Source organism: Acipenser ruthenus, chromosome 3 (assembly GCF_902713425.1).
Source record: "Acipenser ruthenus chromosome 3, fAciRut3.2 maternal haplotype, whole genome shotgun sequence".
In the NCBI taxonomy this organism is placed as follows: Eukaryota; Metazoa; Chordata; class Actinopteri; order Acipenseriformes; family Acipenseridae; genus Acipenser; species Acipenser ruthenus.
In genome coordinates, this window is record NC_081191.1 from 69,881,334 (window position 1) to 69,908,095 (window position 26,762).

The following is a 26,762-nucleotide window of genomic DNA, read 5'->3' on the forward strand; positions in this document are numbered from 1 at the left end:
TTCATTTTTGGGGATCCCAACACGCAAAACATTAAAATAAATAAATAAATAAATAAATATATGAATTTGATCATTTTGTAAGTCTTGAGAAAAAAAAACAGTAAAAGGTTGTAATCAGGGCCACGAGAACTAGGGGTGCTGGCGGAGCAGAAGCAGCTCCTTGCTTGAAATACACAGGCGCAATGATAAATCCTGCTAGTTGTGTGAATCTTATGAGCTGTGTGTGTGCACTGCTTTGGAACACAAACGATAATAGATCAATCAACGCCGACTTTCACAACAGTGGCAGAATATTTTATAAATTACGCGGTGGCAATCTCGTGAGACCTTTGAAGTTTTCGGATCGTTTTTATCTTCAACGACTAATGAAAATAAAATAGAACGTCCAACCTGTTTTACACATTAAGTGTAAAAACACATTAAGTAAATGTTTGTAAACTGCAGTAAGTGGCTCATAACAGTATACCTACTTTTTGATTAGTTTGCTCTAAACGTTTTATGGTAGGCATGTTGTAAACATTGTAGCAAGGACATGGTTAAACATATTTTTTACTTAAGTAGATAAAGAGGCGTCGATTCGTTTCATTAACATATTTAACATAATAGCAACTGAATGCATGGCTTCCATCATATACAGGGCTTTCAGCACTCCCACTATAAAAAATGTTCCAGTGCCACTGGTTGTAAGTGCTGTAACATGATGCTGCCGCTTTCAGATATAAAGTCAATTTCGCTGATCTAGCCAACCATACACGAGTCTGAGAAGAGAATATCCTGAACTCATGTTGAAAGCACCTTAACACACACACACAAACGCCCAATGTTACAGTAGTTGGAATAAGAACAACGAAAGGTAAGGAACAGTAAACAAATAACTTTGAAAACGTAATTTAAAGCTAGTTGCATTTTAATCAAATCCCAGTTTAGGGCCACGGTGAAAGTGCATGTACCTGTGTAAGCTTCCTCCAGGGGTCACTTCAATACACATTGCTTAGTGCAAATTACAATTATATCAAGCCAGCTAGTCAACCTTGGCACACAAAAAAAAAGGTTTAAGAGTAATTCAGTTTCAGGCGGTTAACAATAAATAAAATACGAGGATTTATTCCCAAGGCACATTTGATGAAACACTCACTTTTCGTGATGGGATCGACCTTCCCTTACCTGGTTCGACTGAAACGCAGATGCCCTCCTCTGCGCAGTCATCAAAATCGCAAAGCCATGTTAATAAGGCCACTGGCACTAACAAAGACGGAAAACATGTCACCAGTCATATTACAGGGCAAAGGCAGTTTGCTCCCGTTTATCAAAATCAATGGCAATTGCTTTTTATCCTAGTGTTAGAGATTTCATCAAAATCTGTCCCTTATACTGTTAAATTATTAATAGAAGGGTTGTTATTATATTTATGCAATAAGGCCCGACTGGGCGTCCGTATACGTCGAATATACAGACGCCTCAGGTCGTTGTGAGGCACGAGACGAAGTCCCTATATTCAACGTATCCGGACGCCCTAAAGGGCCTTATTGCATTTATAATCCAGGTAAAACAGTGGATTTGAAGGGAAAAAAAGCATAAATCATGTTTTAGGCAAAATATTATGAGTGTTTTTTATAAAATATCCTTACGCCAAATTAAGCAGTCCCATGTATAACTCTGAACTACACACTAAGATGAGTACCTTAAGTCAATTAAAACATGTAAAAGAAAGTAAATCATCTTTTTGAGTGTGCTGATTGACATTGAAAAAATACACCAGGGGGCGGTGCTGAGACAGCACTGAGTTTTTTTTTTCTTCCTGCACACACAAGATCTGTGTCAAAGAGGGGTGGATAATGTGCACAAGTGTCTTTTTGTGTTTTTCTGTAGCGTTTACAAACCGCTAGAAATACATTATTTTAAGTGACAAAGTTGGGGTGAGTGTGCATAAAGACAGAGATTTTTTTTGGGGGGGGGTGGGGGGGGGGTATTTTTTTCTGTTTTGCTATTTTCCAGTTCATTTAATTGTTCTTCATCCAAATTGGCATGTCTACTTACTACTTTGGGAATTTTTGCAGGTAATTGGTCACTCAGTTTCATAGTTACAGCTGTACATCTGTAATTGAGTGTAAGCAAGATGGCTACCGATACTTAGTTTAAATTCTGTGAGGCAGCGCAGTGATTTAGAATATGTGACAAGGCTCGGTCTGTGTATCCATCCAATATAAACGAAAATAAACATATTCAAACAGTCACAAGGAAGGTGAACATTTAATTAGTCTTTAACAAAAGGGTTATGATGTTATATCAGCGAGTTCTTTTAGAAATTAATTTCGGATTCAACCAGTACAAAGTCTTAGTCGGTAGATAAAGATATGTTTATTGTTACATATCCATCAGTGCGTCCTCCAATACCATAAAAACATGCATTTCATCCTAGACACAAATCAGATTTCCAGTGCTTTTTTTGCTTTTTTTTTTTTTTTTTTTTTAATAAATGACTGAACTGCGAAGCCATCATAAATTAGGATGTGTTCATTAAAATAAAACACACTTCATCTCCTACTGGCTGGCAAGAGGTTAACAACATTTACAACCCAATTACTTTAAGTGGAGTGAGTCTCAAATAATAACATACTGTAAGTGTAACAAAGACTACAGAGTTGCATTTAATTGCTTTCTGCAGCTCGACCCCACTGCAGCAGTTCCTAGTTTTGCTTCCTATGACTCTCTCATAACAGGTAGTTTATTGGTAGATTGTATTGCATTTATGAAAACACTCAAAAGTCTACAAAAAAAAAAAGAAAATAAAATAAATGCATGTAAAAGTTGGATAAAATCAAACTGAAATAAAAAACAGATGAAAGTTGTTATGTATTTTTCATTTTTCCAAAACAATATGGCAGTAAAATAGTTATCCAATGTTAAGGCACTAAATGGGCCAAATTCTACTCCTGTTCAGTGTTCTAATAATAATTTACATTTCAAACAACAGTGCAGTTTTTTTTTTACATTTTCTTTTGTTAACTTACTTTCAACCACTTATTATAAATCATTGTAAGGCAATACATTACAAAACAATACTAATAATAATAACAATAATAAAATACAGAAATGATGCACCCCAGAACTTAGCAGTCAATGGTTCTTTTTACTCTACTAATGAGTATGGCTTGGCACAAAACAAAATAAAACAAAATGCATAGATTAAAATGATAATCTGTTCACTCCTGCATGCCCCCCCCCCACCCCCTGCTTCACCACCCCACAAAGCATATTTTAGTAAAACATGATACAGTAATTTTAAAGCATTCTGCAGAAAAGTTAACTTTCTTTTCAAAGCTGATGGGTTGATAGCATTAAGGCCGGAAGTATCCTACAGTGAAGGCATCACAAAAGTTCAAGTTTGTACAGCACTGCTCCCCAAAGTCTGAGTCTTCACAGAGCTGCATTCTCGTGGTTTTCCAGCAGCTCCTGCTTACTTGCACCCCCACCTTCCCCCATTCAAATATTTAAAAGCCTATCCAATAAAACTGCTGATATGAAGAAAGTCAAACTGCATCAACAACTGAGAGGCACTTCCCCTCAAAAAAACAAAAAAGCAGCAATTAAGAAAATTAAAATCCTATGAAAGAGAACTGCTTTAATATGTCTTTGATTGATAATCTAGTCTAGATGCAGGCAAACCCGTGGTGATGGCTGGCAGCTCTCCGGGCAGAACTGTGAAGGAAAAGGAAGAGGAGGCAGGGCTTCCAAAAACTGTACCCAATGATATTATGTGTTGTTAGAGGAGTCCATTATCCTGCTCTTTTGTGGTAACTGAAGCTCAGTTTCTTGTGAAAACTAATTTTAAGTCCAACGGTGCACACAGTTAGCTGGAAGAAAAAACAAAATAAAACGTACAGCTTTAGAAAAATAAATAAATAAAAATATGTACTTCATCAACAGAACATTTTTTCATTTAGCCATGCTCTAGATGGCGCTCTATGACTTGTTTGATTTCCTTCGTCACCATAGAAACATAATAAAGGCTAATCAACACAGAGCCAGGCATTAATGACTTAACAGCCAGTCCTGAAGTATTCTTAAAAAGAATATGAACCAATTAGAAGGACTGTAAACATAATATATTGGTCAATAGTAAACAACAAAATACAATCCAATTGCTTTTGGTCCCATTTATTTATATTTAGAATTTTAGTGGTAGTTAGAAAGTTAGTTTTTGAGAAAGTTAGTGAAGGAGATAACAGGTGTATTTTTACGATCAACACAGCGATGCATCTAAATATAGAGGTCTGTTATAGAGCAAGTTTATAGGATTATGGACGGCGGTATCAAGATCTGCTGCCGTTTAATTCTTTTAAGTAAGAAAGACGCTGCTCTGATACCTTGGTTTGCCTGCTGTGTTTTTAGGAGGTTTGCGGAAGGACTGGTTTGCTACAACAGATCTAGTGGACAGGGTCCGAGGGGAGGCCCGCACAAATGTTGATGGTGGGGTCTTGGGGATCTTCTTCCCTAGGTGACCAATCCATTTCTTCTGTTCGTCCTGGGACAACGCCAGCAGTAACATATCCCTTGCTGTGGTAATATCATAGTTCACTGTCAGGAAGGAACATGGCAAATAGATTAAAAAATAAATAAATTACATGTACACACACACCCACACTATATATATATATATATATATATATAATTACACACAGTGCTCCCTCGCTATAAGGTTCTCTATTATAACGCGCCTCGGATAGAACGCTCCTACAGCAGGTCCCACAATTCCCAATACGAGTGATTCATGCAATATTTCTATTGTAAATACAGTATCGATGTTGTTCAAGCTGTAAACAACTTCTCAGTCTAACTTCCGTTTCTGTCTTTCCCTTTTGATACAGTAACTGGACAGAAGAAAAGCTGCGCTGGCACTTTATACCACAGACTTCTTATTCAGCATTTGTTTTATAACTAAATTAATATTAGGCCTATTACGTGGTTATCTTTACTAATGCATTTACTTTTTTGCCACGAGAGGAGCTGCAGCTTTCTCCGGGAGACGAGACACTTCAGCTTTGCTTCAGCCCCGCTCCGGCAGCCGAACCTGGGGCGAGCCCATTCCCTCTTCCCCTCTCCCGACCCGCTCTCCTTCTCGCACTTGGTTTGCTTGTCTGTCGCTTTGAACTGAACTTCTGACTGCCGTTTAGCCAGGCTATTTATAGTTAAAAATCTGCTAATTAAAATGATCCACGAGTGGGAATGTTACCTTTTTTTTTTTTTTTTGTAAAAAATATAGCGTTGATTACAATGGTGCTTTATGCATAGTTTCTTCATGAAAAGTTACATTTTTGCTTCACTATATATGCATTATAGAGAGGGAGTTATTTTGTATTTTAGTCAGATGTGTCTTGTTATTGGTCCTGCGGCGCCCCCCCACCCCCTCCCCCGTTTATAATGCTCTTTGGTTATAACGCTCATATTGTGTGTCCCCCGAGACCCGCATTATAGCAAGGGAGCACTGTGTATATATATATATATATTTAATTTATAAGTAAGTAATTTCAATAGTATGGAGAACAATTGTATCAGTCCTAGAAGAGTCTAAAGAGCAAAGACTGCTGACAATTTAGCTTACCATATCACCTGCCAGATGCTGCCTAACGTGGATGATCCTAACACTCAGATTCCAATGCACAGGGATCAGTAAAGATCTGTACCACTGTATTAACAAGTCTGTACCACTGTATTTAGAAGTCTAAGAATTATTAATACAGTGGCAATAACATCTGCAAACAGTAGACCTGAAAGAGTCAGGTAAAGCCTGCTGTATTATTTCTAAAAACATAACACTTTTTTTCCCTCATGCGTTTTTTACTGCATTGAATTAGGGTGCTTAAAAATAAGCCTCCCAGTGGGACAATGATTGCTTAAATCAGAATCTTATTGGCTGAAGGGGGCCCTGAGGTTGATCATAAGCAGTGCAACAATCCTGCTGTACCTTTACAAGGAACAATCAAGTCTTCCTTCCTGTCCAAGTGATCCTTGTGGCACTTCACGTGGCAGCGCCTGCACTCCAGTGCCGGAGGGGGTTTGAAGACATGCCAGAGGGGCTTGGCACAGGCCTCACAGTTTGTAGGGAAGTGGTAGAGCGTGGGAATAAACTCATGGCCCTTGTGAGCCAAGCAGTTTTTATCACCTAGAGGTACCGATTCCAAATCTGCTTCTTTCCTGCATTCCCCTTCGTTGGCGTACAGGATCTGGAAAAACAATTTTCAGTTAATACCAGAGCAGAGGTAAGTCAAATTCAAAACTTTGTACCTTGACAACCTTATACAGTTATACATCCTTTTTTTCTAAAAATAATTCGAAGACCTAAAAACCAAGCATAAAAAATAAATATCTTATTGAATATCTTTAAATTTTTCTATGGCTGTTTTCAAAGTCCAGATTCGCAGTCCACGATTATTGGCTCCATAAAACCAGCAGTATGATGTGTTTTGATGCTCACACACACACACACCTGAAATATCCTGGGAATTTCATCAGTTTCTGCTCTGTATACATCTCCTTGTGTGACTGGCCGCACATGGAACAATTTGCTGCATCAAAAAAACAAGTTTAAATAAAAAAAAACATTATATTGACAAAAGATGGTATTTTTTGCACATCATTCATTGCTGGCAAAATGTGAAAAATGTTCAAGGGGGTGTAGACTTTCTACAGGCACTGTAGATATATCTGAGCCATCTCCTTAGTATGCTAAATTATTTACTGAAGCAAATGTAAAACCTTAACTGCCCAATCAAGTATTGCGTATAGCATATCGATAACTAAGAAACATACTACAGAAGTTTGTTTCTGGTTAAACCTGCCCCTTCTTGTGCATTAGGTTTGCCTCCAACTGTCTTCCCAGATTAATGCAGATAGATAGCAAGTGGAGTACAGGAAACACAAACAAAGCGTTCATAGAAACTGCTGTTTTTAAGCACAGGGGACCTCTGTAGTAAGTAATGAGAATGTCAGGAAGTTTTCACTGATGCTTTGTTCTCACAATATCAAAAGCACAGCAGAAACACATTTGCTGGTACAAACAATTTATTAAGAAACATGGATAAACAAAACAAACAGAAAGCCATATGATACCTAGTTTACTTACTCTATGTCTAGTACCATAGATGGGTTTGATTGTTCTTTATTTTGTTCATCGTTGTAAAACAGAATCTTTTTACTGCTCACCACTACGTACTGAAGGGGAAAAAAAAGATACACAATCTTATTAAAAAAAAAACCACAATGAAAGGTAAAATGGAGCACTTCATTAAGCATCAGGACAACATTTTAAAAAGAGCCAGTAGCTTCAAATTACATTTTCTTAATTTATTTTTTTACTGGCCCCTTACCTGTGTTTGTTATTGCAATTGCTCAAACATTGTGTTTTTTATTTTTGGTAAAAGGGATATTACATAGGCTAAATCAACCATAGTAGATTAACAGAAGTAAGACACAGTGCCATCTAGTGAACAGCTACTTTGGATAAATATTTCCTATTGTTCTTCTGGCAATGCACAGCTGTGCACTTGAGGGCGCTACCATTTACTAATATAAATACTGCCTGATCTAGCCAAAAGATGTGCTCTTTTGTCTCTATTCAGTGTTTATCTTTAAAATGGAGGTTTTACAGTTTTTAAAGGATCATGCAAAACAATAAAAGTTTGGGATTATCTTTATTATTTTTCCACAATTCTCAACCATGCAAGGTGACAACATCCCTTGAACTAATCTGTACTTGCATTTCAAATTACCACAGGTCTAAAAACAAATTATTTTTCATTTAATTTCTTCTGCAGATCTAGTGTATAAAAAGTAAATTCACAGCTCTGTTTAAAATAAATACATACTTGTTTCTTCCAACCATATCTTTTTATATTGGTTCTGTTGGGTATTGACAGCCATCCTTCCAGCCTCGAGTCTGATAAAGTACAAAAGCACGTAGTTGGTATGACGCTTGGGTGAATTGTACAACAGCCTGAATAAGCATTCGCTAAAAGCATGCTGTGTTTACAAGCAAGTGAAAAACAAACCAAGAACCTTTTAAAAATTACCACAAAACAGGTAAAAAATGACATAACATTCTCAGCATTTAATTAAAACATATTTTAAGAAAGCATGCAAAATATTGGAAGTATTTCAAAACAAGTAATATTTCCTTTATGGTGTTTAAGTTCAGAATTCACTTCACTGACAATTGTAATAACACAAGAACTTTTCTTGACAGATGGAGATTTCTCCCTTATATGCCTGGTAATTTGTTTTAAAAAATAATGTTTGCCAGTAAAATACTTTGGGGGCTTTGGGGGAGTAAAATCTGGAAGCATTTCAACACATTGTGTGTTTACCAAGATTAATAAATATATGTTCTGTATTATTCACGCATATTTCTTGCGGAAGATTATAAAACATGCTTTTTATTCCACTATTTTTGCTTACTTTTTGTTATTTTAGTAAATACTTTTAGGTTATTTTTCCTAAACCATATATTAACATGCCCAGAAAGTATACAAGAAATAATAATAAAAAAAAAAATTTAGAAAACGTTTTTCAGACATTCAGAACAGACCACAAACAGTAGGATGCATTCTCAACAACCGGAAAAAAGAGCCACATACAACTGACACGGCCACACATACACAGGCAAAGGTACAGAGGGAGCACAGGTCTTCAAGTTACTCACAGAGGAAAAAGAATAGAAGATACAAAGATAAGGAGAGCAAGGAGAACCAACTAGACATGAGGAATAAGAGACAAGAAAGATATTTAACAGATTGATAGAACAAGCTCAATAAATCAATGAAAAAAAAAACACATTTGGAATTTCCCCATTATGAAGATCTCAATAACATTATTCAGTAATTCCATTCACTTGAAGTAACTGAAATCTCATAGTGTTTAAAAAAAAGAACCCAGCCCCTGAGCAGCCTCAAAAGGAAGAGGAAAACCACACTGAGATAACCCTACCCTTTTTACCCGGCACTGCCGCTGACATTTGGTTAATAAAGTCTGGTTAATATGTGGGATGTGAAAAACTGTCAGAGAAAAGCTTTCATATTTGAACAGACCAGGACAAAATGTACACAACAACTTGTGAAAATAACCAGACTGAATTAACTCTAAAGAATAATGGTTTCATATCAGATCATGAAGTCATTCTATTACCTGCTAAGTTCCCATCAATCTCATCCGGCTGAAGACTGGCTACGCTGGACGTGTCCATTCTCAGCTGGAGGTCGTTCACTTTCTCCTGCAGCTGTTCAATGTCACTTTCTTTACTGTCTAACTGCATTTGAAGCTCTGTGCGGTAGGTGCTTTCCTCTGCCAGTTGCTGTTGAATCAGACAAATTGGTATAGGAAGGAAAATAAACACATTCAAATAACAAGCCAGTCTTAAGGACTAGTCACTTAACAGAAAATTAATTACAAAACATATTACAAATGAAAGATGCTCCAAACACTAAAATGGTGATTAAAACATTACTGTCACTGTTTCCTGACTCGACAGTATTTGTACTGTATGTAGACACAACAGGACGGGGTTTAAAAAGTTTCCATTACATTTAAATAAATTAACACGTAAATTATTACTCATTTGCCAAGACAAATATTGATGTCTAATGGCAGTGCATGACAAACGAGATACTCCGATCAGCAGTTTTACTTTTCCTGCAACTGATCTGATATGATCAAAAGATAAATTGAAAGCACATTTTTTAATTCACATAAGAAAAAGTGACATATTCGTGATGGCAAAAAAGAAACATATTAACTTTAATTATTTTATTATTTTTATGCAGTCACATATATTAAAGTCGCCATTAACCTTCTGGTTCTAACTTCTCTTCCGATCACAGCAGATCACTGTCAGGAAATGTGAAACAGCTGATAGGCATCAACATTCGATTTTAAAAAGCTGTAATAGTTTATGCATTCATTTCTTTCAGTTTAAGGAGCAATTTACACGTCTTATCTTAATTTCCCAGATTAAAAACTAATGTGTTGAAATTCTGCACAAAATTGGTCAATAATAGGCTACTGAAACATTTTGTGTAGCTTTTTGCATTGTCTGTGTTGTATACTGTTGTATCGCATCTTTGAAATAACCCATGTGCGCTGTGACATTGCATTTAAGCCGAGCTTTGCTGAACAGCTCGTATGTCTCGGCCACAATCTTCGTGGTTCTCATAAGTAGCGCCCGAGTTCAGCTAGTGCTTTTCTTATGCTGGCCAGTTATCACATATCTATATAATATTGTACATTTTTGTATTTGTTAGTAATTTAATATGTGATTTGTTCTGAGTTATGTTAGCAAAGAAGTGTTTTTATAATGAATATTTGTATATTATCACTTGTTAAAAACTTGCAGTTGCAATTGATTTTGAATTATTGTCATTTGATTATTTTCATTAAAAACCATCAGAAAATGTAACATCTTTGTTGCCTTGCATGCTGCTACCTTCAGGAAAAAATAAATCAAATAAAAATACCAATAATATAATAAAACACGTCTCAAAATAATAATACATTTTACATTAGAGATCTACCGATAGTATCCAGTGTTTTCTCAGTAATATTTTCCTACTGTTACCAGAAAAACAAAACAAAACAAAAACCTAAAACCGAACCGACAAATGAGTTTTTAAAAGTAAAACCAAACCATAACCGAACCAAACTGAAATTTCCAAAAACGCACCCCTCTACTGAACTCTGATTCTGTGACGGCCGGGATATAAACTGGATTATGCAACAGTCAGAAAACCACATGGAGAGCTGGACGCCAAAAAACTTTTATCCTGTCAGTTAAGAAAAGGCTTAATGGAAAGCGTGTTTTAAAGTTGTCTTTATTACGCCGGCCAGAGACCTGCGCTTACAACTGCATTGTCTTATTTTCTACATTTTCTTAATTCTCAAATTAATAAATCGATACCTGGGTAGTGCCAATAAAAAGGAAGCATGCGAGAGCGACTAGGAGACTGTGTGTGTCAGATCAACCGCTGTATTGGTAACAAATAATCTCAAACAATATTACTGATTTAAAATAATCAGAAGTACACATAGGACTACTAAAAGCAATCATTTGGGATTACAGCATGACAATAATAAATTAAATATATGTCACGCCTTATTTTCATAGCACAGTGGAAAAGGGCCTATGGGGAGCTTGTGAGTCAGAGTTTTTTTTTTTTTTGTGGTTTCTATTTTAGGAATAGGACCCTCAGGCATGGCCCCCTGGTATGAGTTCAGGTTTGGAGCTGTTCTTACCGCTTGCATCTCGTTCAGCTCCTTCTGGTATTTGACAGCCATTTGGTTGAACTTCTCCTTCTCCTGGTTGAGGTCCAACTGCAACTTCCTGTTCTCCTTCTCCTTCTTCCGCAGGTCCGCTGTGCTGGCCTTCTTTCTGTCCAGCTTCATGTCCTTGCGGTTCAAGATCTCAGCCAGTTTGTTTACCGCCTACACAGCGCAAGGAGTTATTTATTCAGATGTTTGCTCACTGGGATAATAAAACCAATGATAAGCAGAAACACACCTGCACTCGTTCTCATCACACATCTTTCATACAATATAAGTTGAAACAAACATTCAGTGGACTTCATTTTTTTTTGTGCAGACACAGCTATTCCATAGTGACTCATCCTCTTTCACTGTTTCTGGGTATAGCACATTGATCTTATCTTTTGTACATTTACAACCAATTCAAAGCATGTTAGTTCGTAAATGTGTACCTTACCATTTAAGCTCTGACATACATACGCCAGTGGTGATTTAGACTGGTTTCTAAACTTAAACAATGACATATTATCATAAAGATGCGTATTGAACAAATAATGCATGAGTGATAGTATTATATTTGTAATCCATTACTACTTAATGAATGAACTCTGGAAACAAAGCTGCATACGTCATTATTTTTTTTGTACGCCCTTAGCGCCACCATACCTGTGTTTTGAGGGTACGCTCTGTGTTCAGAGTCTTCTCGTAATAGGATTTAATGGCATTTATTCCCTCTTCATTCTGGGATGTGAAACCTACAAAAAAAACACAACACAATTAAAAATGTATTTGTTTAACCATGATATAGAGGGCAATTCTATGGTCCAAATGTGTTTGGCTCAACCACAGTTGACATGAAATGAATAGACCACAATATGAGATGTGTTAAAACTTCATCAACTTTTCTTTAAATCAATAAGGATTGCTTATTAGGATCCCATTGCAGGTAATTAGCAGGGGGACCCATTACTGTTCAGTATTGTTAATCCATTGTTACACAACTGTATATGGCTCTAAAGAAGGAATAATCTTCGCTTACCTTCCTGTTGTTCCCTTAACCTGTCAACAAGCTCTGCTTTTTCCTTTGAGAGGTTCTCAACATCCTTGGTCAAAGTTTTATTTGACTCTTCAAGCTGATGGTAAACAAAATAACAAATGGTCTGTGTACATTGACCTTAAGGGAAATAACTCTTATCTGCAAATAAATATCTGTTGGAATAAATCACAGCTGTTGGTGTATTCTTGTTGTTTAAATGTACTTTTTATAATTTTCTGTTTCAATGACCACATCCTAATGACTTTATAAAGCACTGTGGTGAGCTCTCAGAATCACGTGGACGCTGTACATCAAAGTAACTACTAACCTGAAAAAATGACAATATGTACATTCTCTTAGAGTAAATCCACTAGGGACAGAGCATGCCAGATGGACAGGTTAATGGTTACACTCTGGTGTACCAGATGTACTTGGTAGTTTAGACATGATACAGAGAGCGCCACAGGGGTACGACCAACATTACCAGGTTGGTGTAACAAACAGAAAATGATACAAAGTGAGTCTAAAAAACACCAAGTTGCCCTTTAAGCTTTTTGTAAAATAAGTGACATATTGCAAACAGAGGTGGCATGACAATGTCAACGTCAAGCTGAAAATAGTTCCTGAAAGCGCATCCACATCAAAAATGTTCTTTCAACAAATGAAAGAGACAGGTGCAGCATTTTCAGAATCATAATTATTGGTTTGCATATCAAAGCACTATCCTATGACCCATCTACCCTTCAAAGCTATCTAGAAAATTCTCAGTTTGGGGTTTTAATCCCTCCTCAACCATTTAGAACTGCACTGTGCCATCCTAATGAAAGGATGTTGTTTAGAAGCAGGTATTTATAAGTAAACTGACCAGGGCAATGGTGTTGTCTTTCTCGCTGATCTCCTGCTTCTGCCGCGCTGCTGCCTTCTTACTCTCCTGGCTGAGCTCGAAGTACTGCTCCTCCTGCAGCGCCCGGGCCAGCTGCTCCGACTCCGCTTTCGTAATGGTCAGATCCAGCTGCGCGGAGAGGGAGTCTCTGCAAAACAGCACCACCGTCACAACAGAACAAAGCTGCTTAACACAGGGTATAACTGAGCCATTCCAGCTTTTCAGATCAGCTAATTCAGATACACCACAGACTTCCTGAACAAGTCATTTTAAATTAAGGCTCACAGGAATACTGCTGTACAATAAGAATCTTAAATTTTACCTTGTCAAAAGGCATTCTGCAGGACCATTAATGATTTTGGAAAGCAGTGGAATTGCCCGATTCCCACAGAGCTATAATTTAATATTCTGAGTTTACCTTTCACTATTTAGCTCGTTCATCTTCTTCTGGATCTCCTGGTTTTTCCTATTCTTCTCTTCAATTTCCTCCTTCAGCTCTTTGACCTGAGTCTTGTATAGTGTCTGCAAAGAAATCAAAGTAAATGATTCTCTGACTTAATTGGTCAACAGACTGACTATACTTCAACGCGGATTAATTTCGAACCCTGTTTATGGCCTCATCTCAACCTTTTTAATCAAGGGCAATAATCCAGTTTAATTCCAGCTACCAAGCCAATTTTATGTTTAGAAAAAAAAAAAAAAAAAAAAAAAAAAAGCAATATTTTACTGAAACTTTCTCTCCTTTATACATCTGCACTGTGGCCTGAAATTTATACATTTTACTTATAAAAGAAACACGACTATAAAAAGTCGCCAGTACCACAAAAACTGCCAGCGTAGGTATGAGAGTCACATACAGACTGCATAAGATTATTCCTCAACTTGTGTGCACCATAGGGAACATATTTTGATGTTCTTAGCACCAAATTGATATTTAGTCCTATTCAACGATTGCTTTTAAAATCAAATAAAAAAGGTACCTGAATGACCTGCCTATCTGTTCCTTAAAGAGTAAGTTGTGGGGTTTCAAAAAATATAGCGTTACACGTCCCCACGTGTTGCTACAACTGTTTAAATAACGTGCTGTCATTTTTCTTTTCATTGTTGACATCCTGACAACTTTTTACACATATGAGGTTAAAGTCAGTTTCAAAGATATTTTCAAAATGTCCACTCTAGTGCACTGATAGTGTAAGGATTATTGCCTACATTGTCAAACAGGTAACACAGTAATAATAATTCATGATGTGTTACGAACCACAAATACCAGAGCACTTGTTAGGTTTTTTTTTAATCTTTTTTTATCGCTCTTCCTACAGTTATTTAGAGGACAGATCTCAAACCCCAGTGCACTAGAGCGGACATTTTGAAAAAAGCTTTGAAACACACTTTAAAAGTTATATGTGTAAAAAGTTGGCAGGATGTTAACATTTAAAAGAAAAATTACAAGTACATTATTTAAACAGTTGTAGCAACACGTGGGGACGTATAACACTATTATTTGGAATCCCGCTACTTTAACCTATATTACGTATATTAAGAAAATTAATATAAGGCCGACATGAGAATTTGAAGCAACACGAAAATCAAACCAATTTCAAAACATGAAGTAATTAACCCGGTTACAGATAATTAAAACAGTATTTATTTGTTATTGCAATGAAAGTGTTTACAAATAAATAATTATTAATACAAGGGGTTGTTGCACTTACTGAAAAATACTGTTCCGCTTCCAGCTGATCCTGTAGTTCACGCATCTGCCCCTCATTTCCTCGATATTGCCTAAAAAAACCCCAAAAAAAGTGCAATTACTTCTGTAGCTGCCTGAAGCTGTTTTTATGCAGGACTAGTGCTGTCTGCAGAGTGCTAGCAGCACAAGAGAAGAGATTCAGGTCTCTACATGTACTGAACCCCAGCACAGCAACATAACCTACGTCGCAAAGCATTCATTTATAATAAAACATTGTATTGAAGGGATTCCATAAAGGCTAATTATGTGACTTATGTGATTTTGCCCACATATGTGATTTAGCAACTGTGTTTTAGTGCCCACTCGGCAAGTCAGTGTTAGCGCTGGGCATGGGCTGAACTTTAGGGGAGTGTCCTCATGTACATACAAATGTAGCGATTTAGCAAACCATGGACAGAGTTAGAGCGCTTTTCAATTGACATGTGAAAACCAGGTTTAAACAGTGTCCAAATTACATGGTTGACTATAAATACCGGTAAAACTACCAGGGAAGCAGGCAAAGAAAAGAGAAGAGAATAGAGAGAGAAATCAAATAAATATGGAATGTGCACTGGTATGCTAAGAAATAAATAATAATAATAATAATAATAATAATAATAATAATAATAATAATAATAATAATAATAATAATAATAATTATTTCTACGTGGCCAGACAAACAGAGGAGGAGGAGACGTCCCCAAATATTTAAAAGTCATCTGTCTTTTCTGAGCCTGTCTGACACACAATGTATGCAGCAATTTCGCCTCAACAGACAAACAATCACTGACATCTGCCAACTGCTTCAGGCTGACCTGGAAGGAGACATGGGGGGAGCACGCTGTTTGCTGTAGCACTAAAGCACACACACCAACACAGAATAGGCACTTCTACGTAAATCGTAAGGGGACCTATTCTGTCAACGTGCAAGTAGTGTGTGATCTGTGATGCAAACAACTACATCACAAATGTGTATGCAAACTATCGTTGCTCTGCTCATGACTTGTTTATCCTCGCTAATTCGCAGGTGGCAGCTGCGTTTCAGTGGGATGACAGTCTGAGAGGCTGGTTGATAGGGGACAACGGGTATCCACTGAAGCGGTGGCTACTGACACTGCTGCTCGACCCCACGACCCCTGCCGAACAGAGGTATAACCGTACCTTTAAATGTGCTCGTACTGTAATTGAGCGAATATTTGAAATCCTCAAAATGTGATTCTGATGTTTGGATGTCTCTGGGGGAACACTACAGTACACTCAGAAGGTTAGCAATATCATCCTGGTTTCTTGTGTTTTACACAACATAGCTCTCCATAATGGATGTTGAACTTACAGAAGAAAGATTACAGAGTTTGGGGGAAGCAGATGCTTAACTTGAAGCCCCAGTGTAGGAGGTTGCAGATGCTGCAAGTGCCAGGCAGCTCAGACAAAGCATTATAGACAGGTTCACATAACTGGTACGCAAGTACGTATGCGGACCAATAAAAAAACAAAAAACAAACATGGACTTAGTTATTGTTGCTTAAGACGCAAACGCGTACCTCCAGTATATATATTTTTTTAACAGGAAAGATTTGATAATAAAGGCAGCAAAAGGGCTCACTGTTCGAAGGTGAGAAATACATGCCTAACTTAAGGAAAACTCCTGATTCAATTTTTTTTTCTCTTATGTAACTTAAATTTTACTTATAGATCACTTGTTTAATTTCTTATTCACTCTCCCCCTGCAGGCTGCTAAAAAAACTGTAGCCTTGCTTGAGGGGCATGCTCATCTTCTTCAATTGGGCTGCTGGACATCTAAAAAAAAATTTTTTGGTTTTAAAATACCCTCCATTTGTTATCACAGACACACAGGTGCTCTTAAAGGGAATGTTGAATCCTTATTGGTTGTAACCTTACTCCCCCCCCCACCCCCGGTGCTTTGATTGGCTGGGCGCATGATTCGTTATTTGATTTGTGTTAGCCCATGAGACCCGACTTCTTTTTTTTTTTTTTTTTTTTAAATTAGTCGTTGCCTATTATTTTTTTATATTATTTTCTCCCGAATTTGGAATGGCCAATTATTTTTAGGCTCAGCTCACCGCTACCACCCCTGCGCTGAGTAGGGAGGGCGAAGACGAACACACACTGTCCTCCGAAGCATGTGCCGTCAGCCGACTGCTTTTATTCACACTGCGGGCTCACCATGCAACCCACCCAAGAGCTACAGCGTCGGAGGACAACACAGCTCTCGGGCAGCTTACAGGCAAGCTCGTAGGCACCCAGCCAGACTACAGGGGTCGCTGGTGCGCGGTGAGCCAAGGACACCCTGGCCGACCTAACCCTCCCTCCCACCCTGGCCTCGAACTCGCGACGTCCAGACTATAGGGCACACCCTGCACTCCACATGGAGCGCCTTTACTGGATGCGCCAATCGGAAGCCCGGGACCCGACTTCTAAATCACGTTTTTTGCTGCTGCACACGTTTTCACTAAATAGGGCCCCTATTGTCTTAGTTTTCAATTTCACTTTTTTACTTGAGTAGTATCAGAAAAACACATTTAATTTCATTACACATTTTAGTAGACCATACTTACTGCTCTGGGCGCATGAATCTGCCTGTTTTACATTATTCAATTTGTGTTGGCTATTATTTTGTTTGCTACTGGTTAAGTATCAGCTAGAGCGCCTCTTCAGTTCTGATTTGGTGCATGAGTTGATGTGACTGATGCCTGTCCAAACACACTTACTTGGTGAGCTGCGTCAACTGGAATTCTAATGATCTCTTGGCCTCCAGCAGCGTGTTGATCTCCTGTTTGAGCTGTTTCTCAGAACCCTTGACTTTGTCCGCTTCCACCTCCCTTGACTTCAGCTCGCTCTGTGTCTGCACTCGCTTGTTCTTCTCGTGATCCAGCTGAACGTTCAGGTGCCGGATCTGTTATTCAATTCAACAAACCTGAGCCATCAGTGCTGTCTTTTTGTTTTCATCTATTATAATATTCCACTGTTATTGAGAATACCCCACATTTAGAAGAAAAACTCAATTAAAGAAAACTATTCAAATAATAGAATAGTAGATTCAACGTATTCACTTACGATTTTAAAAAGCCTTTGTTTCTCATATTAAATTTATACTCTGTTTTGCTCAGTTGTTTTATTTAAATAAGCACAAAATGGGATTTGCTTTTTTAGAATATTTCTCAGAGATTTACTTGACATAAGTTACCAACCAATAAAAATACTAACAGGAGGACATGCCAACGGTCTATACTTGATCTAGGACTACCTAGGCCTTCCTGAAGGACCATTACAATCTCGGTTTGGAACTGAACATTTTACCTGACCTGCTAACCAAAGGCTAACATATTAGATTAATTTCCTCCAAAAAAAGCCATACGGCGGCACATCTTAGCAAGTTAAACAAAAACAACCTTACCTCATCGTCCAGCCTTTCCTTCTGCTTCATGAGCTGCTCTATTTTCTGCAATGACTGCTTCAAGTCACACTCCAGCATAGAGCACTGCTTCTCCACCTCCACCACCCGATTCTGAGCTTTCAGCCGCGCAGAACTCTCCTCCAACACTTTCTGCTCCATCGCTGAGCAGAACACACAGAGGGGTTACTTAGCAACTAATTGTGGTGCAATGGGCAACCTCTTAGTCGATTATCACATTTAAAATCAACAATAAATCGATGCATCAACAACATTTTCTTTCTCAAAATCAAGAACATTCATATTTTCATCAGAAGAACTAAAAACGCTGCTGTGCATAATAGTTAAACAGCAAGACACAACTTACATTCTAATGAGAACACTTTTTATATATATATTTTTTATCTTAAGTACTTGAGTTCCATTAACAACTGAAAAGATTACGCGTACGTCCTCACCATATGTTATTATTATTATTATTATTTATTTCTTAGCAGACGCCCTTATCCAGGGCGACTTACAATTGTTACAAGATATCACATTATACATTATTTCACATTATACAGATATCACATTATTTTACATACAATTACCCATTTATACAGTTGGGTTTTTACTGGAGCAATCTAGGTAAAGTACCTTGCTCAAGGGTACAACAGCAGTGTCCCCCACTGGGGATTGAACCCACAACCCTCCGGTCAAGAGTCCAGAGCCCTAACCACTACTCCACACTGCTGCCCTGTGCCGTTAAGACATTAATAATAACATATCAATACTGTTTTTTTAACCGCAGTTATTTTGAGCTAAAATATGCTTGTTAATTAACATTACTTTTAACATTGTCAAAAGCTAATTGTCTAATGCTTTTTCCATCCGCCCTTTTGTGTCATTCGTCCTTTTTTTTTGTTAAAATAGATTGTTCAGCTTTCATTTATAAATCATAAAAATGAAAATAAAACATTAACGGATGTGACATGTCAAGAGGCTGAACGTTTGTATTCTAGAAATGGGCTGATGTTCGCTACCTACTGTACTAGCACGAACATAAGCACATAACTACATTATCAATGTTTTAATGCAAATTGCGATGGTAGACTTCAAAACTGAGCTCTGATTTTAATGCGACTCATCAATATGTAATCCAAGCTTGGAAAATTTAATGATGGATGATCAATAAATCGATTAATTGTTGCATAACTAGGTAAAAAAAATAAGGGCTTGGTGAACAAAAACCTAAAAATGATTGTCTGTGATTGAAATGGATATTAAAATGCACACTGGGTATTGTGAGACAAGGTAGTTTCCATTAATGGTTCCTGCAGGTCACCTATTGAATTTAGTCTTAGCAGGATATTTTAATTTGTGTATTAATCTGCATCGGTTAGGCTTTTTAACCCAAAACATGTGTTAGGCTTTTCAGGCTTTTAGTTATTAAGATGCTCTTTTTGTGGACAGTCTTTACAAAGTTGCCAATAGCAACTGCATTAGTCTGTTGACTTATATCATGTTATGTCTTAGTGCTGTCTGTTATAAGGGCTTTGGTCTGGTATATTTTAAAATGTATTGTCATAAGAGTGCTTATTCACAGATGTTTCATCTCAAGAGGTTAACCTGGCCAGGGTCCAAATTGATTCAATAAATCATGACAAATGTTGTCTTCAGCAAAGAGATATTCGCAGAGAACTATGGGCTTTTAAACAGACCTGACCTTAAAGACTACAGGGGCTGGAAAACTATTCGAAAAACCCAAAACACCAAAAACAGAACTTAAATGGACACTCAAAAAACACATTTAAAGTGAAACTAAATTGTTTCAATATATTCTGATCACTTCATAGGATTCTACACCGAACCATACTGTGAATTTTTGTTGCTTGGATACTGTATTGTGTATATGTTAAATTAATCTGCACTTAGTCAGAATGCAAGAACTCCCTTCACACTCCAAGGCAGTCTTGGGCCACACAGGGGTAACAGTGAAGGGTGAACATATGCTAGCCTCTCCCTTACGTTTTCTGTTTTGTGTATAAAGACGTATCCTTTTAAAGAAAGGATAAAACCTTGCACAACTGCCTTTAAAAATACCGGAGACCATTATCAAGGCTCTCTGGGTCACACGCTGCACAAAAACATATACCTACCGTGCATTGCAACCGACTTTGCCTCCTCCATTGATTTGTCGGTCAGCTGTGCCTTGGTCACCCTGTGCTCCATCATCTCCTGTTCAAGCCGCTGCTGCAACGTTGTCAGTTTGTAGTTCAGGTCTATTTCAAGGTTGTTCTTTTCCTGTAATGGAACGCACAGATTGAGTTCAACATTAAAAGCTACAAATGTGGAGTTTGAACTAGTTAGTAAATGGGTCAGGCTTGTGTAATTTTCAATATTTGGTCTTAAGCAGTGCCGACTTTTAATATTGAAAAGTAATATTAAATAGAATTCATATGAGAAGTCTAAATCCACCTTTTCCAAATGATTGCTTCTCTCTTGTGTCTGTTTCTTCTCTGTTTCCACTTTTGAAAGAATGAGCTTTAAGTTCTTGATGTCTTCTTGTAAAACACTTATCCGTGCTGGAAATTAAGTAAAAGTAAACCACCTGTTATTATTTTCAACTGTTTTCTACACCCTCTGGCCTTTCTGCACCAACATGAAAGCGGGACATGAAAATGGACAGGTTACTACTTCAAGTCTTCCCTATAAAAATGGATTTATATTATTGAGACTACATTCAGTTATGTGCATGCATGGATTCCTGAATTATGAGCCTCATCATATTAAAATCGATGATGGATCAAGCTAAACCTAAAGAGAATCTTGTAGTTTACTTGTCAATCTGAAAATGTGCATATTGATACTAATTTGCTTATGTGTGGTCCATTTATCAGCAATATATGCAGTTATGGCTATTAACTGTAAAATGGTGTACTGTATAGCTGGATACACACAGTAGAACTATGTTAATGTGTGGATTGTTAACAATGGGAGCTTAACTGAGATGTACAATGCTTCCACTGGCATCCTGCTCATACAGCCATGGATATAATCACTGGATGAGTGTGGATTGAAATCCAGGATCTTAATTGGCTGTTTTAGAGGAATTTTGACAGCTAGTAAATGTGGCCTAATTTCACTAAGTTCACAGTTTACTTCTATAAAATGGCAAAAGGCCAAAGTATTTTTTTGGAAACTACAGTGCAGCTACTGGGTTGTTACACTAATTACCAAGTAATTATTTTTGCATTACTTAGTAATTACTGTTGGTCATATTTCATTATGTACAGCACCCATTTCTAATGAATTATTCCCTTAAAATGACCATCACACTCTAAATGTGGTAGTATTTACATCTACAACATATTAAATAGGTTTCCTGTAACATCCATTCATATATATATATATTATATCCCTTACTTTCACAGTAATGCCAATAACTACTAATTTTGTGCCTTGTAACGATTATCTAATAAAACCTACTTAACCCTGTATATATTAAAAACTAATGTAACAAAAATATGGCTCTAATAATCTCCTAGAAATACTGACTGAATCTTAAACCCAATCCCTTAATGAAGGCACGTGCTGCATGAATTCACAATTACCCTGTTGTTCTCGGATCTCTTCGGACCCGTGGCTCCAATTTCTCCGTTCCGACTCTAGAGCTGCCTGTAACTGGAACAGTTCCTTCTCCAGCTGCAGTTTGGAGTTCTCCAGCGAGCGGTTCCTCTCCTGCAGGTCCCTGTTGACTGTCTCCAACTGGCTCATTGACTTTGACATCTCTGTCTGGCTCTTTCGGAGCCTCACAGCCGTGTCCGATTCTACCCTCAGAAAATCATTGGCTTCCTCCAACTGTTAGGAGACAAAAGCATTATTACTCTGCCTGAGTCAGCACTGCAACTGCACGGTTCATTCAGAGCAGCAATATTAGTTCAAACAGCTGGTACTGTAATGCTGTGGCATCTAAACAATTGTACTACTCAGTGGTACTACAGCAAAACAGTACAGATAGATTTAGTTGATAATAAGCATTAGGTTCCACTACATCAGGGTTGTTTGCTAATTTAAAATTATTTCAAACTTAAACAGCTCTTATAAAGGAATATAAATGTAGCTGTTGGGCCTGAACAAGTGGAATGCATGCATACCAAATATACAACAAAACAAAAGCATTCCTTATGTGTCTGCACTCAAAATTGTTCTCTTTCTGGCCCCCTTTCCAAAAATGTAGACATTGTGCAGGTTACCTAGGCACCATCTATGACACTTGTAACGGCTCCTATTTACATTCCCTATCTTCGTGTTGTTTGAGTGAGCTACTTGGTACCGAAGGTCTTAATTTGAACCTCTGGTTATTATCTGCTGTGTACAGTACCTATGAATCGTGATACTTTCTTTATATGATATATTGTATCGTAGTAGAGGCGTGTATTGTGATACAAGACCAGTAAACATAGCTCATTGTAGTTCACTAAGTAGTTCTTGAAGAAAGAATAAGTGTGTTTTATAGTTGGTATGAACACATACTCTCCCTGTCTCATTTAACTTGTGTCTTAACAAAATCATCCATCATAAATGGCCTTATGCATTTACAAGTAGCCCATCAGGACCACCACATGAATCATGACACATTGGATTGGATTGGATTGTGACCTGCGTAGCAATAAGTACTGTATCATGACATTAGTGTATCATTACACCCCCAGTGCAAAGCAAATAAATAATCTAAATGTAAATCTACTATAAGCATCTGAAATGTCACAACAACTCACAAAAAGCAGTCTCCTTCACAAGAAATCTGCAGATAACTTACCTGCTTTTGTAACTGTATTATCTTGTCGTTTGAAATCTGAGAGTTTTGGCTAATTTTCCTCATGTCCTCCAGCTGCTCTTTTAAAGTAGACACTGTAGACAAAACAGCATAATGTTTTTGTTTTTTTTCTTATATATATATTTTTCAAAGCAGTGACCTCCTGAGTAAGCAAAGTATCAAAGACAAATATTACGACATCTGTTCATTTTAAAACATATTCATTCTGGTCAGGTAGATAAAACACAATTCTATAGCCAAGGAAAATGTCAGTGAAGTCATGTCTGTTTTAATAATGAATCGTTAGCGTACTGCTTTGTTAAATTGCATACATAGGCCATACATTAAACATTCTTGGGACATGCACACAGAATGGAAATACACTCCTGTCACACTGCTCCTCCAAAAACATAAATGACCTTCTGGATACACTGAATGCTATACAGTAAACAGCAGATAAATAATTACTGATCTTAACAGTGGTGGATCTAAACCCTGTTGGTCTTTAACTGTAAAAACCCAGTTGGGGTGATTTCTAGATAACACTACTACATACAATAAAAATACAGTGAAATATGTTTTGAGAAAATCAGGTTTAGAAATGTTAGTATTGGTATAGAACAGGGGTGGCCAAACTTCCTGACCCTACAAGACGCGTACCAACATTTTCATATGGTCGTGAGCCAGAAGAAACAAACTGTAAAACATGAAATGTTTGCGAGCACGGCATTTTAAATACTAGCATTGTTTTTTTGTTTTTTTTGTTTTTTTTTAATTCTCTCGAACAGTAACGGAATCTTGCACTTACTCTGTGCAGTAGTTGTTATCTCTTGATGGCAGCAAAATACACAAGAACAAAGGAGAACATTGCAGAGCCTTTCTGTGTAATTTTTATTGTACTGTAGATCTACATTGTATTACACTTTAAATGTAACAATGTAGTATTTTCCAATATTTCTGTTTATACTGTATGTATTACGCACATGAAATAAAATATATTCAGTTATTATGAAGTAAAATACGATAACTGCCCTGATTTCACCAAAAACACCACAGACACATTTTTGTAAGGATCCTTTTTGACAAGCTCTTCCCTTGAAAATCTGAATGCTGGGGTTAAAAAAAAAAATGACTGCTGCGTGTATCAATTACTTTTGAGATCTTTGTGGATGACAAATGCACTGTATTTATTTTGTAAGGGATTACAGTACCTGCTCTTGACAAAACCTAAGATATGTAAATATAATATTAATTTTAGACCTGCAATAACATTTAAACATGCATTCCAATTTTATAAAAAGATTCATTCATCTGAATAAGGACGTTTGGCACGAGCGATATTCCATACAAAACTTGCTTCGGTCATTAAATCAGCTCCTTCACTGAACGCCGAAAGGAGCATCTCTGACTGCTTAGGCATGCTTGTAAAAGAGACCAGCTTGTCTCTCCTCAATTTGTTGTGATGTGTTTCATAATGACGTTTGAGGCTGCTCGCCTTGTACAGACAAGTCTGTAAGCGATTTGTTGCAGGTGACACAGGTTTTCCACTGTTTTCAGTGAAAGCAAACTCTCCCTCCCATTCTGGCTTAAAGCTTCATACCTTCGTTTGTTACTTGTGGGGGGTTTGCTCAATGCCATTGTCTGCACGAAACGAACAAGCACTTAATTCAAAATTATGAAATTTACTTTCAACTGCACGTCCGGCTTTTACTCAAGGTGATCGAAATACGCATGCGCCAGCGAGCGGTGTTGAAAGTCATCAAGTGACGAAATGTCCTTGCAGTGAACATGCAGGCAAGCTCAAAGAAATAGAAGAGAGAGAGAAGGGGACAGAAGAAAGAATAATTAACACAAATGAATACAGTGAACAAAAATAATAAATTTGTGTTTATTTTTACTTTCTCTCTTTTCGTTTTTGTTTATTATTCTTTCTTCAGTTCATTCAAGCCACAAAGTGTCATCCAGCATTTCACCAGAAGCCTCATACAGGGCAGCAGTGTGGAGTAGTGGTTAGGGCTCTGGACTCTTGACCGGAGGGTTGTGGGTTCAATACCCAAACTTTACCTAGCTTGCTCCAGTAAAAACCCAACTGTAAAATGGGTAATTGTATGTAAAAATAATGTGATATCTTGTAACAATTGTAAGTCGCCCTGGATAAGGGCGTCTGCTAAGAAATAAATAATAATAATAATAATAATGCAGCTCGCGAGCCGCGGTTTGGCCACCTCTGGTATATTATGTGTACACTGTTAAAATAGATCCCAATGACATTGTTACACAAATATACTACATATATTATTAAAGCTAATCACACAAAAATAACTAACAAACAAACAAACTAACTAACTAAAAGTAATAAACCTCACCCTCATTTTCTACATTCCGCCTTTTTTCAGCCTCCTGGTCAGCCTTTCTTTGGTATTCATTGGCTCTGTGCTGTGCCATAATTTTTTCCTTTTCGAGGAGTGATACAGTGGACTCCACAGCCTTTCTCTGGTTTGCCTTGTAAAGAGATTAGGGATACACTCATGTCAATTTAAACCATCACGTATTCTTCATTTATTAAAAAAAAAAAAAAAAACATCCTTAAGGAGTATGGGAAGCATATACCGTTCATATCAAATCTGATCTGTAGTGAAGGTTGATCTCTATTTTTTACAAAAACAGAATAAACGAACTGAAATACATATAATACTAAATAAGCATACGTATTACATGGTGAGCTTTGCACTTGTGGTTTAGGTTGTCACCAGAACCCTTCGATGCAATCATAACCTTCACTGCACCCCATCTGTTCTGTATTGTAGTCAGTAGCCAGTGTTATGAGACAGTGCTATTTGTATTCCACCTTATAGCGAATACAAGTGCTAGCAGAATGGCATAAAATAAGGCAAATGAGCATACATATATTGTATTTATAAAGGGAATCCACGAGATGTTGCGTGCCTAGTTCTATAGAGTTGCTCTCTCCACTTCCATCTGTGAGGGCTAAAATAATCTTTTCGGGGATATTTTTTCAGATTTCATACATAGCCCAGCTTCTACCTTGCAAGACTAAACTATTCCAATTTAACCAATTTGCACAAATCATGCATAAACAACCAATTAAACCATCCCAGCGCATACACATTTATGGTTATTGCCCAGGTACTGGGATGGTCAAAGCAGGCTGTTTTTCCTGCCTGACTGAGCAAAACAAAAAATTTAAAAAAATGGCAGACTAAGCATTTCCAGTTGATCCTCTTCCTTACCTCATCATCCAGCTCTTTCATAATCTTGTCCAGTTTTGTGTTGGAAGTCCTGGGGATCAAAACGGACAGCACTGAAACATTCAGACTTGACAATGTATGTATGTGTGGAGATCAAACCCAACTACTGTTTGTGTTTTCCATAATATGCCATTTTTATCTCTTTTCATAGAAACACTGTTTATTTTTACTTTAAAATAATACATTTCATATGTTAACGCTAGACCATTGTAAACTAAAGTAAGACAAGGTAACCACAACACCAACACCAATCATCAAGCTTTACTACATATCCACTGTTTCCATTTGCCACACTGACCTACCTAAGGAAACCAAGCAGACAGCAGTTTAGGGACATTTTGAA

The 26,762-nt window shown here is 37.3% G+C and overlaps 1 protein-coding gene across 1 annotated transcript in view; it reads right to left on the reverse strand.

The window, feature by feature from the left end:
- Positions 1-2,339: 2,339 nt before the first annotated feature.
- The window catches only part of rock1 (Rho-associated, coiled-coil containing protein kinase 1), an 85,059-nt gene continuing 60,636 nt past the window's right edge, over positions 2,340-26,762 (reverse strand). Inside the window, exons 13-33 of the mRNA XM_033993260.3 lie at positions 26,402-26,450; positions 25,517-25,652; positions 23,154-23,245; positions 21,946-22,192; positions 20,810-20,916; positions 20,491-20,635; positions 18,353-18,513; positions 17,667-17,851; positions 14,921-14,990; positions 13,627-13,730; positions 13,191-13,356; positions 12,329-12,422; positions 11,956-12,044; positions 11,281-11,469; positions 9,181-9,346; positions 7,866-7,936; positions 7,124-7,212; positions 6,488-6,566; positions 5,966-6,224; positions 4,368-4,578; positions 2,340-3,854 (exon numbers count right to left, since the gene is read on the reverse strand). Of these exons, the coding sequence (XP_033849151.1) occupies positions 3,851-3,854; positions 4,368-4,578; positions 5,966-6,224; positions 6,488-6,566; positions 7,124-7,212; positions 7,866-7,936; positions 9,181-9,346; positions 11,281-11,469; positions 11,956-12,044; positions 12,329-12,422; positions 13,191-13,356; positions 13,627-13,730; positions 14,921-14,990; positions 17,667-17,851; positions 18,353-18,513; positions 20,491-20,635; positions 20,810-20,916; positions 21,946-22,192; positions 23,154-23,245; positions 25,517-25,652; positions 26,402-26,450 (2,713 nt within the window). The 3' untranslated portion in view covers positions 2,340-3,850. The remainder of the gene's footprint in view (positions 3,855-4,367; positions 4,579-5,965; positions 6,225-6,487; positions 6,567-7,123; positions 7,213-7,865; positions 7,937-9,180; positions 9,347-11,280; positions 11,470-11,955; positions 12,045-12,328; positions 12,423-13,190; positions 13,357-13,626; positions 13,731-14,920; positions 14,991-17,666; positions 17,852-18,352; positions 18,514-20,490; positions 20,636-20,809; positions 20,917-21,945; positions 22,193-23,153; positions 23,246-25,516; positions 25,653-26,401; positions 26,451-26,762) is intronic.